The sequence below is a fragment of the Taudactylus pleione genome, unplaced genomic scaffold (genome assembly GCF_031769625.1).
Source record: "Taudactylus pleione unplaced genomic scaffold, aTauple2 ptg000352l, whole genome shotgun sequence".
Classification (NCBI taxonomy): Eukaryota; Metazoa; Chordata; class Amphibia; order Anura; family Myobatrachidae; genus Taudactylus; species Taudactylus pleione.
The window spans coordinates 11207751-11226612 of NW_028284753.1; the positions used below are offsets into that span (position 1 = coordinate 11207751).

The 18862-nt window shown below is 43.6% G+C and overlaps 1 protein-coding gene across 1 annotated transcript; it reads right to left on the reverse strand.

Moving 5' to 3' along the window:
- Positions 1-1782: 1782 nt before the first annotated feature.
- RPS4X (ribosomal protein S4 X-linked) lies at positions 1783-14197 on the reverse strand. Its single transcript, XM_088444267.1, has 7 exons — positions 14106-14197; positions 13132-13209; positions 12643-12823; positions 12060-12157; positions 11541-11712; positions 9439-9596; positions 1783-1931 (listed from the first exon to the last, which is right to left on the reverse strand). Exons 1-7 carry the CDS (start codon positions 14106-14108, stop codon positions 1830-1832), a joined length of 792 nt encoding a protein of 263 aa, XP_088300393.1. The 5' UTR covers positions 14109-14197; the 3' UTR covers positions 1783-1829.
- Positions 14198-18862: the final 4665 nt, after the last annotated feature.

The following is an 18862-nucleotide window of genomic DNA, read 5'->3' on the forward strand; positions in this document are numbered from 1 at the left end:
TCAAGTAGCAGACAAATCTCAACATCAACTGTTCAGAGGAGACTGGGTGAATCAGGCCTTCATGGTCGTATTGCTGCGAAGAAGCCACTACTGAGGATGAACAACAAGAGGAGAATTGTTTGGGCCAAGAAAACACAAGGAATGGACATTAGACCAGTGGAAATCTGTACTCTGGTCTGACGAGTCCAAATTTGAGATTTTTTGGTTCCAACTGCCGTGTCTTCGTGAGACGCAGAGGTGAGCGGATGGTGGTCTGGGGGTGCTTTGCTGGTGACACTGTTGGCGATTTATTCAAAATTCAAGGCACACAACCAGCATGGCTACCACAGCATTCTGCAGCGCCATGCCATCCCATCTAGTTTGTGCTTCCTGGGACAACCATTTGATTTTCGACAATGACCCCAAACACACCTCCAAGCTATGTAAGGGCTACTTGACCAAGAAGGAAAGTGATGGAGTGCTTCGTCAGATGACCTGGCCTCCACATATACACGACCTAAACCCAATTGAGCTGGTTGGTGATGAGTTGGACCGCAGAGTGAAGTAAAAGCAGCCAACAAGTGCTCAGCACCTCTAGAAACTCCTTCAAGACTGTTGGAAAACTATTCCAGGAGACTACCTCATGAAGCTGATTGAGAGAATGCCAAGACTGTGCAAAGCTGTCATCCAAGCTAAAGGGGGCTACTTTGAGGAATCTAAAATATAAAACATTTTGATTTGTTTAACACTTGTTTACAACATAATTACATATGTGTTCTTTCATAATTTTGATGTCTTCAGTATTAATCTACTATGTTGAAAATAATTTTAAGTGACAAAACCATAAGTAGTCTCATTTGTCTACATACAGTCAGGTGCATAAATATGGGGACATTGACAGAATTTTCAGATTTGGGCCTCTATTCACCACCACAATGGCTTTGAAATGAAACAAACAAGATGTGCTTTAACTGCAGACTTTCAGATTTAATTTGAGGGTAATTACATCTAAATCAGGTGAACGGTGTAAGAATTACAACGGTTTCTATATGTGCCTCCCACTTTTTAAGGGGCCAAAAGTAATGGGACTATCAACTCAAAAGCTTTTTCATGGACAGGTGTTGGCTATTCCCTTGTTATTTCATTATCAATTAAGCAGGTAAAAGGTCTGGAGTTGATTCTAGGTGTGACATTGTTTCATTGTGGTGGGGAATAGAGGCCAAAATATGAAAATTCTGTCAATGTCCCAATATTTATGCACCTGACTGTACATTTATGCATTGGGCAATGCGAGTATCCTACAGTGGTATAATTCCCAAAATAATATATATTCCCAGATTTACCAACCAATCTTTAGTGAGCGCTCTAGAACAGCGTCTCAGATGTGATCAGGGGCTGTTTAATAGTGCATGTGATCCAACTCTGAGCTGAACAAAAAGGTAGTTACAGACTGACATCTGTAGGTGCAAGAACTGACATATGCAATGTTAGCCGCCCCTGAGTGCTAGAATTGATAAACTGTGCTCTATAAATCGTAGTCTAAAAATTCCCTGATTGCATAAGTTCTCGTGAAAAGACAAACTTATATCCCAGAACCAATCAGTATATTAGCATGAGATTTAAAATAAAAATTGAAGTATGAAAATCTTTAACATTAAAAACCTCCATTTCACAATAGAATTGTAACTTGGCTTGCTTGTCCAATGTTTTACTATTATTTCCAGCTCATTTTCATTAAGGAGAAATTACCTGCAATTTACACTCACTGTCCTGCAGCATGAAATAAGCCCAGGGTACACAAGGTTGTCAGAACAATGTTTTATTTAATAAAGGTAGAGTTTGGTTGGGGTTTAACCACTGGTCTGCTTTGCTGCCAATCTCTTATCTCTCTCCTCAGCGATGGTTAGACGGATACCCTTTCCACGTGGAAAGGAAATCCAGGGCTTGTTACCCTATAAAAGAGAACATAAACTGATTAGGAGAATAAAAACCATCAGTACTGGAAGACATGCTGGAGATAAAAGTGCGTCAATTGGTCAAGGAAAAACTTATGTATACTGGACTCTTCCCTCTCCTTCAAACTACATATTCAGAACCTCTCACAGTCCTGTCGTTTCCATCTCAAGAATAATTCCAAAATCAGACCCTTTCTCAACCTGGATGCCAGCAAAACCCTCATACACTCACTAGTCATCTTCAGATTGGACTACTGTAACCTCCTCCTATCTGGCCTTCCCAAATCCCATCTCTCTCCTCTCCAGTCTGTGCTCAATGTTGCTGCTCAGCTCATCTTCCTCTCCAAACGCTCTACATCTGCCTCCCCTCTCCTACAAGCCCTCCACTGGCTCACCTTCCCTTTCAGAACCCAATTCAAGGTTATCTCACTTACAAAGCCCTCACCCATTCCTCTCCAATTTACATTTCTGATCTCATCTCCCTTCACTCTTCTGTCCGCCCTCTTCGTTCACTTAATAAACGCCGCCTTTCATGCCAATTGATTACATCCTCCCACTCCAAGATTTTGCCCACGTTGCTCCCCACCTTTGGAACTCCCTCCCTCTCCCCATCACTCTGCACCTCTCCACAATCATTCAAACAAGCTCTTAAGACTCACTAATTCATTAAAGCCTTCCAGCTGTCATCCTCACTTGCTGCTAAATCTTCCTTCCTCCCCGCCTACCCCATCTGTGTCACTCTTGTTTGTCTGTCCCTCTATTTTAGAATGTAAGCACTTTCGAGCAGGGCCCTCTACCCTTCTTGTGCTTCCCCCTACTGTATTTTTTCATTCATCTTACTCCCCACTAGGGCAACTAACACTTGGCTGCTTATGTGGGTGCAAAGGTCTCTAATATAGCAATGTTTATTATCCGTGTCCTGCTGTGTATTGTATGTCGCTGGTTACTTATTTGTTTATGTACTTTGTAAGGCGCTGCGGAACACTTGTGGCATAATAATAAATAATAGAAACCGGTTTTGCTTCCTAAATAAAAAAAAAAAAACTAAATGCAATTTTACATTTGAGGAAGGCGGGTGCTTTATTAGATTAAAATCTTGCAAGTAATATCCAGGGAAAATCTTGGGACTGTGTTTAAAATATATTCGCAGTTATGTAAAAAGTAATCTACAAACTAATTTAACAGCAAGCAAAAATGTGCATGCCTTCCAAATACAGAGAATGACATCAAGACAACGCCTTCCGTCACTCCCGCTATCAGGAATGCACATATACACAACCATTATACACCCTGCCAGATCACGGGAAACACTTACAGATGTGCATTAGGCAGCACCACATTTACAACAAAGTTTTGTTTTCCCTGCGATATGTAATAAAAGGCCTTTACTTGGGGGCTAGTATATTACACAGAGAACACAAATTTGCATCTCGCTGGCCATAATTTTGGGTTCCATGAGCAAATCATTTTATCAGGGACATCTCTGGGAACCTGAATATGCAGAAATTTAAGATTAAAATTGACCAATGAAATTGTGCGTAGGGCCAACATTAAGGATTCAGATCAAGGTACAGAATACAGCAAGGAATTCTTTACAATGTATTAGATTTTTATACTGTACCAATGGATGAGAGCTTACTGTTCATAAAAGGTATGAGGGTGGTTCAATAAGTAAGGTAATAAGACCTCTCACGGATGTAATGTTCTCTATTTCATCCTACTTTCCCACCAGGTCAGAGCAGGTAGACAACAGCTTCCCCTCACGGCCATTAGACTGCGCCTCATATTAGTCATACTGCCCCAACATCAGCTGTAAGATGGCGGGATGGCGGAAACATGGTCAAACATTGACATGTGTAGTGCTATTTGATTTATGCATCTAAAGGGCACGCTGAAATTCATTGGCAGGTAAATTTAGAGAAAGTGAATGAACATTTGGACCAGAAAGTACCATCACGTGGATAAGTATAGTGTTCCCGCTAGGCCGCTTTAGAGGGGCGCTGCGCCCTGCCCTCACTGCGCAGCGCACCGCTAAGACAGCCTGCGGGTGCAGTCTTCACCAGTGGGTCGCAGTGTCCCGTGGGTGGGGAAATGTGCGGTAACGCGGTCACCACCAGTGAAGATGCTGGGCGCATGTGCTCGGCATCTATTGTAGCTGTCAGCAGCCCTTGGGGGCTGCCCGGCGTGTCCGTAGGTGCCGGGCTCGCCCCCAAGAGTGACGAAAAGGTGACGCATCCTATAGACACGCCCCCTTTTCAATGACCACTGCCCCTTTTCGGTGGCACGCACGGAAGTGCCCTCTCTAGCTCCGGCGCCCTGTCTGCCGCCGGACCTAGAGTGAACACTGGAAGTACACACTATTCCAACCAGTTTACACTTAACAGGGTATCCGTAGACAATTATTGCTTCCACATAACAGGAAGCTATTTGTGCAAGATGGAGCTAGTCAAGTACACTTAGGGCCTGATTCAGAGCCGGACGCAATTAGCGCTCGCTCGTCCAGAAAATAGGGTGGCTATTCAAATGAACCGTTCGCTCTTTGCGGTCTGTTCACGCCTCTAGGTCTGAACAAGCGAACCAAACTTGCGGTCGTTTTTTGGGAAACTACGCCCCCTGGCCGCTCGCATCCTACGTCATGTCCGCTATTTATTAGATTAATTGAGTACATCGACCAGTGTATGAGCTGCTCGCTATTCTTGTGGTTGGTTTTTGCTACCACAATTTTGCGAGCAGTTCTGGCTATAAAATAACCCAGTGACGTGGTCAATGACGCTGCTGTTTTAATTATGCACACCCATAAAACGCACGTTTTGACCTTTAAGCACGCCTGCGATTGGATCTCCACTCCCTGTTTTCAAGCACCTTCCCCTGTTACCACCCACATACGCCTCTTTCTGTCACTCAAATTATCAGGCATTTGCTATTTTGCGAGCACATGAATTTCGACCGCACTGACTGGTTCGCGCATGCGTATAACGATCCGTACGCATGCGCAGTTGGGCAAACATCGCTCGGAGCGAACGAGCGGCCGCTTACGAGCGGCTCTGAATCAGGCCCTTAATGTGATCATCAATGAGTTTGAAACATTAATAGGCTGCTGTCAAAATTGGTAGTAATGGGCATCCCAGCAAGTTCACCCAAAGGTCTGACTGGATTCTTTGCCACTTTTTGGCAATTCATACTAAGGCTAAATATTTGGATTTACAGGCCTCACTCAACAGGGTAAAAAAAAATAATAATTTTAAAACGTAGGACAACTATATAGAAAAGATTCAGGACCAGCTTCTTATGCAGACCCTTTAACACAAAAACAAACAGCACTTCGGGTGCATACACACGTAACGATTTTTTGAACGATTTAACTAGAACATCGTTATCGTTCAAAAAAATCGTTCAGTTTCTGAGTTGTAACGATGAACGATTATCGTTCATGCGCGTTACCGTTTGTAGTTCATTCTGACTGACCAACTGAACGATTTTCATTTAGGGAAATTACAAAAATAGTTTGTAGCTCAAAAAAAAAAATCGTTCATTACACAGGAAAATCGTTCATAAAAAAGAAAAAAAAAAATCGAAAATCTGACATAAAATAGTTGGTAACAAAATCGCTGTGTGTGTATGCAGCTTAATGGAGCATACACACGGCCAGATGTGTCAGATGACCGACTGACCAATGATTTGAACGATTTTGCAAATGATTTGAACTACGAACGACTTTTGACTGCATTAAGAAGGACAGAAATGGTCCAAAACTGACTGCAAACACATCAGATGTCACATATCGTTATCTGACCATCGGGAACGCGCATCGTTCATACATGTCAGATTTTCCTTCAGATATGAACGATTTTTTTAATTGTTATCGTTAAGATTTGAAGAAAAATCTGACCGTGTGTATGCACCATTAGGCTTCATCTGGCCCGAGAAGACCAAGAACAACCCTAAAAGGTGCCTACACACTTTCGATATTTTACACGATTTGCCCGATTCCAACGCATCGCGACTTCAAATCATGTAAAATATGCCCAAATCGTGAGTTTCCACTCACTGTCACGATGAGCGTACCCGCTGGTCATACATCGCATCTTCAGATCTGCCGTGTTGTAGGGCAGATTTGCCGATCTCAGTCATGATGCACTGGAATAGTTAGGAGGCATGATAGATAGTTTGTCACATTGAACAGTTTTTAACACCAAATCGTGCCCACGACTGCCAGGGAGCTGCTGAGGAGCGTTCAAGGGGATATCGGATACGATGTCTGATCGTGAGCACATCGCCAAGTGTGTAGGCACCTTTACTATGGTGAAAACAGGAATAGCCAAGTCAAAGACTGTAGCTGAACCCTGCTGAGATGCTAGGGCAGGATCTTAAAAAGGTATATATTGTTGGAGAAAGCAGGGCATTCTCAAAGACAAAATATTACTGCATGCGGTTTGGGAATTTGTATCCACATTATTGGTAGAAATTACATTTTAATTAACCGCTTGGATGGACATTCTGTAATTTCAGCTCATGAGTAATTTGATAGTATCATTTACTCTATACCTATGATATTAAAGTTGCGTTTAAATATCTGTGAATCCACATTACTGGGTTCACTATTGATTTGCATAGAGGGCAAAAAAAGAAAATAAATTTGAGGCACTCTTGAAGTAATAGCTTACAAATATTACAATGATTATGTATTGGAATAAGTATTTAGAAAAAAAAAATATATAACTTACTTATAGCTATTAAAGCGGAGTGATAAAAGATATGTTCACTCCCATCATACCAGGATAATGATAAAAATAAAATAATTGTGGTGAATCGTTTCAGAATTGCTTCAACGCGAAAACACTTGTTTGGTGAAATTATCTGATGCTTTGCTTACCCTACTAAATACATAAATCAGTCACAAGGACCTATAGGGATAATCACATACACAACTGAATTATATATCCGAAGACAGAATTTTTGCTTGGATGAGAACCAGTTGGACAACAAAATTTGACAGCACCATTTTATATGTATATGCATAAACAAATGCACACAAGCAATGATTTAGGACTTTTTTGTATTAGTAAGGAATGTGTCAAAATTCCTCAAATACAATGTAAGAAACTCAAACAGCAAACAATTGCTGCTAAAGGTAGTTCTACAATTACTCTACTTTATGTGGCTTGATGTTGAAATGATTAATAAAGCCTGTTGTGTTGTCATATCAATTTTCAAGACCACATTATGTGCAGATGTGTAAATAGATTTTAAAAAGGAAGGTAAAGAGAATGAGCCCAGAAATACTGACATTGCCTTGTACTCCCCACAAAGTTACATACAGAACATATACACCATCAAGGACGATGCGATTCCGTATCACCAAACCTCACAAAATGTTATTTCTGCTAACATCTATTTATCACCTGTACTAACATTCAGCACGGCTTCCCAGGGGTTCCACTGCATATTAATCAAAATGAAGAGCATCTGGTAGCCATGCATGTACTAATGAGGGGGGGGGGAGGAGGGATTAAGTCGTTATATGGTTCCCTAGCTCCCGTCTAAAGTGACGGGAGTTCGGGGTGCTAAAGTCAATTGTTTTTGGGCACCCATGCATATCGCACGCCACACCCCAAATAGACAGGGTTTAGCTGCATTAAACAACTAGACCCGTGTCAAGTCCGGCTTTCAGTGGCCAAACTCCCGACTTACATTTTTACTTGCCTGCCAGAGATCTGCAAGAAGAAATGTGCTCCCACGGCTGTACGCGCCCGAACAGAGCAACAACTCAATTGCTGTTAGGTGCCCGGCACTATTAGTCGCAGGCGATAATTTATTTCCCTCATAGGTCAACAAAGCCTTTTAAGAGTGAAGAACTAGTATATATGCCAAACGCATGTTTTAAACTATACTTTCATGATTACTTCATGTTCACTCTAAATTATAAAGGTAAATCCAGTCTGTTCTATCCTTGCAATTAAACAGCCGCTTCCCAGAGATACTGTACTTAAGTTACTGGTGATTAGCACAGCTTGTGGGACGGTTATTCCCCACCCCTGGCTTAAACAGATCCCCTTTTAAATACTCCTCTCAAGCCTTCTACTATAACCTGATATTACCAAGTTCAAAGTTTTTCTCCTGTTTAATTAAAACCACTCCGATGAATGAAACTTAAAATCAAACAAGTTATCCATTTCTTAAATCACACCAGTCACCCAGACCCTCTAGCTCTCAGACAGGTGGCTTGATTCAGAGGTGCACACTGCTCATACGCGGCTGAGATTTCTCACGGAATCACAAGTGCAAAAATATGCAACAGCTTGAGTATTCCACTTCTACGTGTGTGATGACCTGAGCAAACTCTGCAACGTCCATATCTAAGCAATGCTCAACTGTGCGGATGGATCCGATCAATCCATCATCAACGCACCATCACTCAGACTCCTTGAGCAATCCCTGCCTGATGCACAGTCCCTCCCTTGTAATTATGGCCACTGTGGCGCAGTGCTGCAAGAGAGAACAAAGCTGCATGCCGACATACACCCATGACACTTCTTTTCAGATCACTTTTTCAGATGCTGTGCCAAGTCATAGCAATGTTGCACGCAAATGTGTACGCCATAAGACACATTGGTTCACACGTGTGCACAGTAAGGGTTTTCTATCATTTTCGTGCATGTGCAGTAACAAATCGCTCAACTGCGCATACACTGGCCCTGCATGCACCTCTAAGTCAGGCCCAGGGAGAGGTGTAGAGGACACTGCAACAGAAACTAACGTCTAACCATCAAGATTCCACTCTCCAGCCAAATGGTCAGCCTGCACCATGCTTGTTGCAGAGCTAGATCCCTCTATTAGCTGTAGTAATGAGGGGGGCTGGAGTACGTGTGAGCAATTAGCGCCCCCCCCCCAGCTGTTGTAGAACTACACATCTCAGCATGCCTTGCCACACTAAAACTGTAGCAAGGCATGTTGGGATTTCAAGTTCAGAAGCTGGAGTTCCACTTATTGCCCACCAGTGCCCTGGAGGAACCTGCAGGGAGCAACCAACACAAACTAAAGCAGGGTTTCCCAAACTCTGTCCTCAAGGCACCCTAATAGTCCAGGTTTTAAGGATATCCATGCTTGCGCACAGATGGTATAATCATACTGACTGAGGTACTAAATAAATCACCTGCTCTTAAGAATGGATATCCTTAAAATCTGGACCATTCGGGTGCCTTGAGGACAGAGTTCGGGAACCACTGTCCTAAACACAATGCTTCCTCTTAACTCAGTCATTAAGGCACCTTAACAGTCCCGGTTTTACATGCATGTCATAACACATATGGTTAACTCAAACTAAGTTAATATTTAAGTCACCTGTGCTTAAGCATGGATAGCCTTAAAACCTTGACGTTATGGTGCCTTGATGACAGAGTAAAAGAAAGATGAATAAATAAAGGAGGTGCCTCATGCAGATTTGTAGGCCTAGAAGCCAATTATTTCCCATGACAAATAAAAATATAAAATGAGCAAAACTTACTTTGCCGATGACAAAAATGTTGGAGAGCCTGGTGGCAAAGGTGTTGCTGTTAGCATCCTTGACGTGAACCACATCGAAAGAGCCTGGGTGCCTCTCCCGGTTGGTGATGACACCAATTCGCCCCAAGTTGGCACCACCAGTCACCATGCAGAGGTTACCTATAGAATGAAGGTTACATGATGATGTGGCGACAAAGTTCAGTTCACAACAAAACTGGGTAAACCTAGTAGTTAGCAAATTCCTTTTTACTGGCGACTAAGTCACACGGAGCTTAATACTGAAAAGACCACTGAAAATAAATAAATGAAGACTATTTGGATATATATTGATCGTGTTTTAATTTGTTAAAATTCTTGAAAATACCCCAACTAAGCCTGAGATGCAATCTGCCTTACAGAAAGCGGTTGGGAATAATGAAATATACATGTTTCCATACCTACACACAGCAAGGTGTCTCACATTCCATTTCCAGATATTGTCCCATTACCATGTTCTGCAACAGGTGACTACACGCTGCAATGCTCATCAGTGGGATTACTGCCTGGTAACATGCTACATGTAGGACATTAATATCCCAAACCCTATTACCAAGACTATATTAATATGAACATTTATAGTAAGCTCCTGAAACTTAAATATATTTATACATTTGTGACTGATGAATATATAACATTAAAGCACTGAACTCTATCAGGTGTATTCAATATGAAACGTAAACTTCACCGTCTATGCGGGTCGAAGTTTTCACCGCACATCGGAGCTTTTGCCGGCGAAAAAGTATCGCGCGCACGCCACCGATTATACCCGTATTCAATATGAAATCGTCGAAAACGGCACCCGGCGAATGTGAAATCAGCGCAAAACTTTGCTGCTTTTTGGGGAAATGACCCTAACATCCCCAAAAAGATGCTCTGACATGGGGGTTCACTTTGGATACCCCCGATTAGCCCTGTTGAAGGTTTTTGGGGTCTTTAAACGGGCTCAATAGCTGTTATTTTGGGGATTTGGGAAGGTGGTGAAGAATAGTATTTAGAATTTTTTTTTTGCAGAAAATAAGTAGTCCCAGCTAATTTTGGGTACTTGAAAATGGGGGTGAGCATATTTAAAAGTTGCTATAGTGAAGTTTTTAAAAAAAACTTGAAAAATCCACTTGCCGCAAACACCTGCAATGAAAAAAACACCTGGGGCATACTTGTGGACCCCCCTAGATTGTAGTTCGCTAGTTTTTAACTTTGTACCCCCCATTTTTTTTTCGACCCCAAAATTAAAGTGCTTTTTTTGGGGTCCTCAGGTATTTTTTTAAATAAATTTCACACAGTTTACCTTTGGGGGACTGTCTGAAGGTTGCAGGGTGGTTCCCCAAATGTTGCACTCCAAAACCCCAATTCTGCACTTCTTTTCGCCACCCATTCCTTGGTGATACTTTTCCGCAGGGTCGAAGGCAATATACTTTTCGCACCGGTGAAAAGTTTTCAAATTGAATACGGTGTAAAAGTAAAAGCGGCGAAAATGACGTCATCCGAGCGAAAACCTCGCAGAAACAGCGTTTTCGCTCCATAGTGAATACCCCTATAAAAGTCTAATGTATTTTGTGCCTCTGACAGCAGCTAGTTTGTGAGATAAACACTAGTACAGGCCTGGGCAACCTGTGGCTCTCCAGCTGCTGTGAAACAAGTCCTAGCTCGCTAAACCAGCTGATCAGTGTGAGGGGGATGCGGTCAACATCCCAACCGTGGGAATTCCTGTGATCAGAATGCCAGTGCTGGAATCCCGAAGGGAAGTAACGGGGTTGGGGGGAGGGTTAGGGTCAGGCACCGGGAAGAGAGGGTTAGGGTTTGTGAGAGGGTTTTAGAGTACTGACAGACAAGTGTCTATTCTATCCCCGTCGGGATGCCAGCGTCAGGATTCTGACCGCCGGCATCCTGTACCCATCCCGGTGTGAGGGTATAGTTTCACAACAGCTGGAGAGCCACAGATTGGCCAGGCCTGCACTAGATCATACACCAGGAATGAGCTACATCATAGTATATAACTGGACACAATTTTTCAGGCTTCCATAAAGACTATACAGATATCTATTCTTAACAGAGCGTCATACTTACCAGTATCAAACTTTATGAAGTCTGTAATCTTGCCAGTATCCAGGTCAATCTGAACAGTATCATTGACCTTGATCAATGGGTCTGGATAGCGGATGGTGCGGGCATCGTGGGTAACCAGATGAGGGATTCCTTTTGTTCCCACCCAGGTTTTCCTCACTTTGCACAGCTTATACTGGGAAAAAAAAAAAGACAGATTACAGGATATTAGCCTTGTGTGAAAAATGCTGCAGCTGGTATATACATTATAGCTCCTATCTCCGCAAACATCTATCTCACCAACATTGCTTCTCTTCATAAAAATAAATTGCTAGCTTTAGTCTAGTAGCCTTTATATTAACTGTATTAAACTTCACGGACGCATTGCTTGTCTTATATAAAAGCCACATGTAATGATTTATGGAGGTACAGCTCTTATTTAGCAGAATGACTGGAAGTGTGTAATCGGTTCTACGGCATGAATGAAAGCATGAGAATGTATTATGTTAGTACTACTACATGGTAGCCGTGTAAGAGTTTTACCTTAGCCTCTTCAGCTGTGATCCTGTGCACTGCAAACCGCCCCTTGGTGTCATACACCAGACGGAAGTGCTCACCAGTTTTTTCAATGCTAATGACATCTGTGAAACAAGACGAGGTTGATGCATATGATGAATGGATACATACTACACGTAATTCTTTGCCACATGGAACAGAGCTAAGCCAAGCTTTCTTATGTAGCAGCCATGGCAATCTTCCATAAAGGAGAAGGTACTTGTGAGATTGTTGAATAGTATAAATACATTAAGATTTGTTTTTATTAAATATTTGTCTGTTGCAGCAACTGTACAACAGAAGTCATTGCAATGTCAACCGCAAACCAAAGAACGGCTGTTTGCAGGAACCTTTGCTGAACATTTCACTTAGCCAATTTGAAGAAGAAAAGTAGCTCAGTTTGGGCATCACCAGCTATTGATCACGCTTTATAGATACCAAAATGGTTGGATAAGGGTCCATTTTTTTTTTTTTTTAATACGATGTAGGTTATTTAGTTAGAAACAAATATCAAGTTGGCACTTAATAGTGTTTCCAAGCATAATGCTATACATTTCCACATTACACTCACCCATGAATCCAGCAGGGTATGTGATATCTGTGCGGACCTTGCCATCGATCTTAATAAAGCGCTGCATGCAAATCTTCTTCACCTCATCCCCAGTCAAAGCATACTTCAGCCTGTTCCTTAGGAAGATGATCAGGGGCAAACACTCTCTGAGCTTGTGGGGTCCAGTGGACGGACGTGGAGCCTGTAGGGAACAATTGTGTGTGTAAACAAGTACTGGTAGCCATTAAATACACAGTGAGTTATTCCATCATCACAGTGTGGAATAGTCATTGAGATGATTATTGGTACTCAACGGTTCACACTCCTCGATTAAAGTATAATGCCAAGAAAAGTTTGAATCCAAGGTCAATCACACCAATTAAAGATTTGTGTGTATATTATATATAAAATGCATTTTTTTTTAATCAGGTACATAGACACAGAATAACTAATAGACTGATCTACCTAATATTGTATGCATATAATGGATATGATATGTTGGATACTCACAAAGACACCAGTCAGCTTATCCAGCATCCAGTGTTTGGGCGCTGCAACACGCTTCAAATGCTTCTTGGGTCCGCGAGCCTTCAGAAAACAGAAAAGAGTTAGAAGATATCTGGGGCCCATCGATCAACTAGTTTTATCATACGCAACAAGTTTTAAATCTCATTGTGCATGATAAATGGTGATCCAGCCAATCATCTCCCAGCTGTCATGTTTTAAACAGATGACAGTTAGGAGCTGATTGGTTGGCGCACCATTATCATACACAGCGAGATTTAAAACTCACTACATATGATAAAACTAATCGATAAGTGGGTCCTCTATATTTTATACCAATGCATGCACATATAACTTACTGTGAATTGACAATGACTGTTGCAACTTACAATGGTAGTGATTATGCACTTGTCATGTACTGTGAGCTATTCTGTATAGAAGCCTTTTTCACCATTAGAGAATATTTGTCTACCCCAAGACAAATGAGTGCCACCAGGCTGCACCATGTTATATAATGCCCCCCATGCAGACTATAGGGGCTACTCAGGGCAGTGTCTCTCTCCAACTGACTCAGCACTGCTACCAGGAACCCTCTTCTATACCCAGCATGGTATAGGAGAAACACACTGCCCCCCTCCTCATAGCAGGTACTCAGGGCAGCAGCTCTCACCAGCCCTGTACCAGCTCTATATGCAACATACTGACACTATATATCACTATACATCCCGCACTAGAAAGAGCGCTGATCGCCGCCCCCATGGCGCAAACACCCATCCCGGACAGGTCCTGATCCAGGAACAACGGCGGATCAAATCGCCCCATCCAACTCTGCCGGTCTTTGGCCCTCGTTGAGCGATACACGGGCAATGACAACCGGGCATACACGCCTGAGGTCACCATGCCAGCTGGGGCACGGGGGAGGCGGGAAGGGCAGAGGATGGCGCTGGATAAAGTTACAGGCAGCTCAGTACGAGTCTCACCATGGCTGCGTCTGCGAGGAAAAGGACCTCCTGCTTCCGGGGCCGTGTGGATAACCGTACGCCGCAGGTGACAAGAAGGACGAGAGTGAACTTCCGTGTCTTCTATATTGTGCAGCTCACTCTGCTGGTAAGGAGCGATACTGCATGTTACAAGTTTCCAATGCAATACAAACACATCTACTTTAGGTTCTTAGGGGAGTCCAAACTTTTTTCTCGGAGAGCCACATTAACCACTTAACTGACGATTTTTTTTCCAAAAACCGCTCTGAAATTGTCGGGGTTTTTTTATGATTGACTTAGGTCAGGAACATCTTTTTAAAATTATTATTTTTTTTTTATTTAAACACCATATACCATAAAAATAAAAAATGTTATGGTATACTGTACTTCTGGTCATTGACAGCTGTACCTTCGATGGCTGATTGGTTCAACCATCGATAGAAACAATCGATTGTTTGACATCGGTTGGGGCTCCATACACACACACTATATATATATATATATATATATATATATATATATATATATATATATATATATATATATATATATATATATATATTAGGGGTGTGCACCGGCCACTTTTCGTGTTTTGTGTTTTGGTTTTGGATCTGGATCTTTCTTCGTGTTTTGGATCTGGATTGGTTTTGCCAAAACCACCCTTCCGTGTTTTGGGTTCTGGGTTTTGTGTTTTGGATCTGTATTTTTTTTTTAAAAAGCATAAAAACAGCTAAAATCACAGAATTTGTTGGTTTCTCTACTCCTATGCTATTATTAACCTCAATAACCTTAATTTCCACTCATTTCCAGTCTATTCTGAACACCTCACACCTCACAATAGTGTTTTCATGTCCAAAAGGTTGCACCGAGGTAGCTGGATGACTATGCTAAGCGACACGAGTGGGCGGCACAAACACGTGACCCATCTAGGAGTGACACTGCAGTGGCAGACAGGATGGCAGTTAGAAAAACTAGGCCCCAAACTGTACATAATGCAAAGAAAAAAAAGAAGTGCAAGGTGGAATTGTCCTTGGGCCCTCCCACCCACCCTTATGTTGTATAAATAGGACATGCACACTTTAACAAATCAATCATTTCAGCGCCAGGGTCTGCCACACAACTGTGGCTGAAATGATTGGTTCGTTTGGGCCCCCACAAAACAAGCTGGCAATTAATGTGTCCCTGCACAAACTGGCTCTACGGAGGCAAGATGTCATCCTCATCCTCCTCATCCACCGATTCCTCACCCTCTTCAGTGTGTACATCCTCATCCTCACAAAGTATTAACTCGTCCCCACTTGAATCCACCACCACAGGTCCCTCTGTACCTTCTGGAGGCTGGTCTCCCTGGAAGAGCTGATAATTCATTTTGATGAACATCATCTTCTCCACATTCTGTGGAAGCAACCTCCTACGCCTTTCGCTGACAAGGTTCCCGGCTGCACTAAACACTCTTTCGGAGTACACACTGGAGGGGGGGCAACTCAGGTAAAATAGAGCCAGCTTGTACAGGGGCCTCCAAATTGCCTCTTTTTCCTGCCAGTACAGGTATGGACTGTCTGACATGCCTACTTGGATGCTGTCACCGATGTAATCCTCCACCATTCTGTCAATGGTGACAGTATCATATGCAGTGACAGTAGACATGTCAGAAATTGTTGCCAGGTCCTTCAGTCCGGACCAGATGTCCAAACTTGGTCCTGCCTGCCCTGCATCACCGCCAGCGGGTTGCTTAGGATACCTAAGTTTTTTCCTGGCAGCCCCAGTTGCGGGAGAAAATGAAGAAGGAGCCGTTGACGTGTCACGTTCCGCTTCAGCTGACAGTGTGTTCACCAGCAGGTCTTTGCACCTCTGCAGGCTTGTGTCGGCCGGAAAGAGAGACACCACATAGGCTTTAAACCTAGGATCAAGCACGGTGGCCAAAATGTAGTGGTCTGATTTCAACAGATTGACCACCCTGGAATCCTGGCAAAGCGAATGAAGGGCTTCATCCACAAGTCCCACATGCCGAGCGGAATCGCTCCGTCTTAGCTCCTCCTTCACTTTCTCCAGCTGCTTCTGCAAAAGCCTGATGAGGGGAATGACCTGACTCAAGCTGGCTGTGTCTGAACTGACTTCACGTGTGGCAAGTTCGAAGGGCTGGAGAACCTTGCACAACACGGAAATCATTCTCCACTGCGCTTGAGTCAGGTGCATACCCCCTCCTTTGCCTATGTCATAGGTGGATGTATAGGCTTGTATGGCCTTTTGCTGCTCCTCCATCCTCTGAAGCATATAGAGGGTTGAGTTCCACCGCGTCACAACCTCTTGCTTCAGGTGATGGCGGGGCAGGTTCAAGAGTGTTTGCTGGCGCTCCAGTCTTCGGCACGCAGTCGCTGAATGGCGAAAGTGGCCAGAAATTTTTCGGGCCACCCAAAGCGTCTCCTGCACGCCCCTGTCGCTTTTCAGAAAATTCTACACCACCAAGTTTATTGTGTGAGCAAAACATGGGACGTGCTGGAATTTGCCCAGATGTAATGCCCGCACAATATTGGTGGCGTTGTCAGATATCACAAATCCCCAGGAGAGTCTAAGTGGGGTAAGCCACTGGGCGATGATTTCCCTCAGTTTCTCTAAGAGGTTGTCGGCGGTGTGCCTCTTACTGAAACCGGTGATACACAGCGTAGCCTGCCTTGTAACGAGCTGGCGTTTCTGAGATGCTGCTACTGGTGACGCTGCTGCTGTTGCTGCGTAAGGTGATACATCTACCCAGTGGGCTGTCACAGTCATATAGTCCTTAGTCTGCCCTGTTCCACTTGTCCACATGTCCGTGGTTAAGTGGACATTGTGTACAACGGCATTTTTCAGGACACTGAGGACACTTTTTCTGACGTTTCTGTACAGTCTCGGTATCGCCTGCCTAGTGAAGTGGAATCTAGACGGGATTTGGAACCGGGGACACACTACCTCCATCAATTGTCTAAATCCCACTGCACTAATGGCGGATACCGGACGCACGTCTAACACCAACATAGCAGTCAAGGCCTCAGTTATACGTTTTGCTTCAGGATGACTGCTGTCGTACTTCATCCTCCTCGCTAAGGACTGTTGGAGGGTCAATTGTTTAGTAAAAGTAGTGGTGTTCCTACTTCCTCTCTGGGATGATGAACGACTCCCAGCAGCAGCAACAGCAGCAGCGGCAGCAGTAGGCGTAGCAATGCAGGATCCTCCAGAGGAATCCCGGTTAGGAGAGTCAGTCATGCCAGTGACATGGCCTGCAGGACTACTTCCGATCCTGACTAAGGAGGAAATTGACGAGGAGGGAGTTGACGGTGTGGTTTGCAGGCGCTTGGATACAACAGGACAACGGGATTTAGGTGTCCCTGGACTGCTTACGGTCTTAGCCAAAGTTTCTGAACTTGACAGTAACTTTTTATGAACGCGCTGCAGGTGCCGTATAAGGGAGGATGTTCCTAGGTGGTTGACGTCCCTACCCCTACTTATTTCACCTTTACATATGGTACATATGGCAAGACAGTTGTTGTCCGGATTTGGATAGAAATATTGCCAGACCAAAGAGGTGGAATGTTTGGTCTTCTGCCCAGGCATGACCGTGATGGGCTTTTTCATCCCACGGACAACAACTGTCTCCCCCGGAGCCTGATTTAAACAAACCACATCACCATCAGAATCCTCCTCGCCAACTTCCTCCTCAGCGCCAGCTACACCAGTATCCTCATCCTGTTGTACTTCAACAGTGACATCTTCAATTTGCATATCAGCAAGTGGACTGTGGGTGCTCCTTTCAGCACTTGCAGGGGGCGTGCAAATGGTGGAAAGAGCCACCTCTTCCCGTCCAGTGCTGCGAAGGTCAGGCATCGCAACCACCACCACACTTGGACTCTCCTTGGGGATTTGTGATATCTTCTTAGAAAGCACAGTTCTTCGCTGTGCTTTTGCCAGCTTAACTCTTTTGATTTTTTTAGTGGGAGGAGGGCTTCCATCGTCATGTGAAGCTGAACCACTAGTCATGAACATACTAGGGATCGACCTTAGCCGTTCCTTGCCACTCCGTGTCATAAATGGCATATTGGCAAGTTTACGTTTCTCTTCAGCTGATTTAAATGTCTTTTTCAAGGTCATTTTCCTGAACTTTGCCATTTGGGATTGTATGTGCCCTCTACTATGACATTGGGCATCGGCCTTGGCAGACGACGTTGATGGCATGTTATCGTCTATGTCATGACTAGTGGCAGCAGCTTCAGCACTAGGAGGAAGTGGTTCTTGATCTTTCTCTATTTTATTTTTATCGGAGAAAGTTTGGTCCTCCATTTATGTTATATCGATTTGATATATACGTGCGGCTAAACACAGAAAATAATTTTTTTTTTGGATTGGACTGGAGTGTACTTTGGGGGTTACAGCACCCTTTAACGGTCAAGCCAGCCGGCCCTTTACTTATGACACAGGCGCACGCTTGGCACTACTTTGTTGATGCACGTGCGGCTACTGCGCACACAATTCACAAACACAGAAAATAATTTTTTTTTTGGTTTGGACTGGAGTGTACTTTGGGGGTTACAGCACCCTTTAACGGTCAAGCCAGCCGGCCCTTTACTTATGACACAGGCGCACGCTTGGCACTACTTTGTTGATGCACGTGCGGCTACTGCGCACACAATTCACAAACACAGAAAATAATTTTTTTTTTGGTTTGGACTGGAGTGTACTTTCGGGGGTTACAGCACCCTTAACGGTCAAGCCAGCCGGCCCTTTAC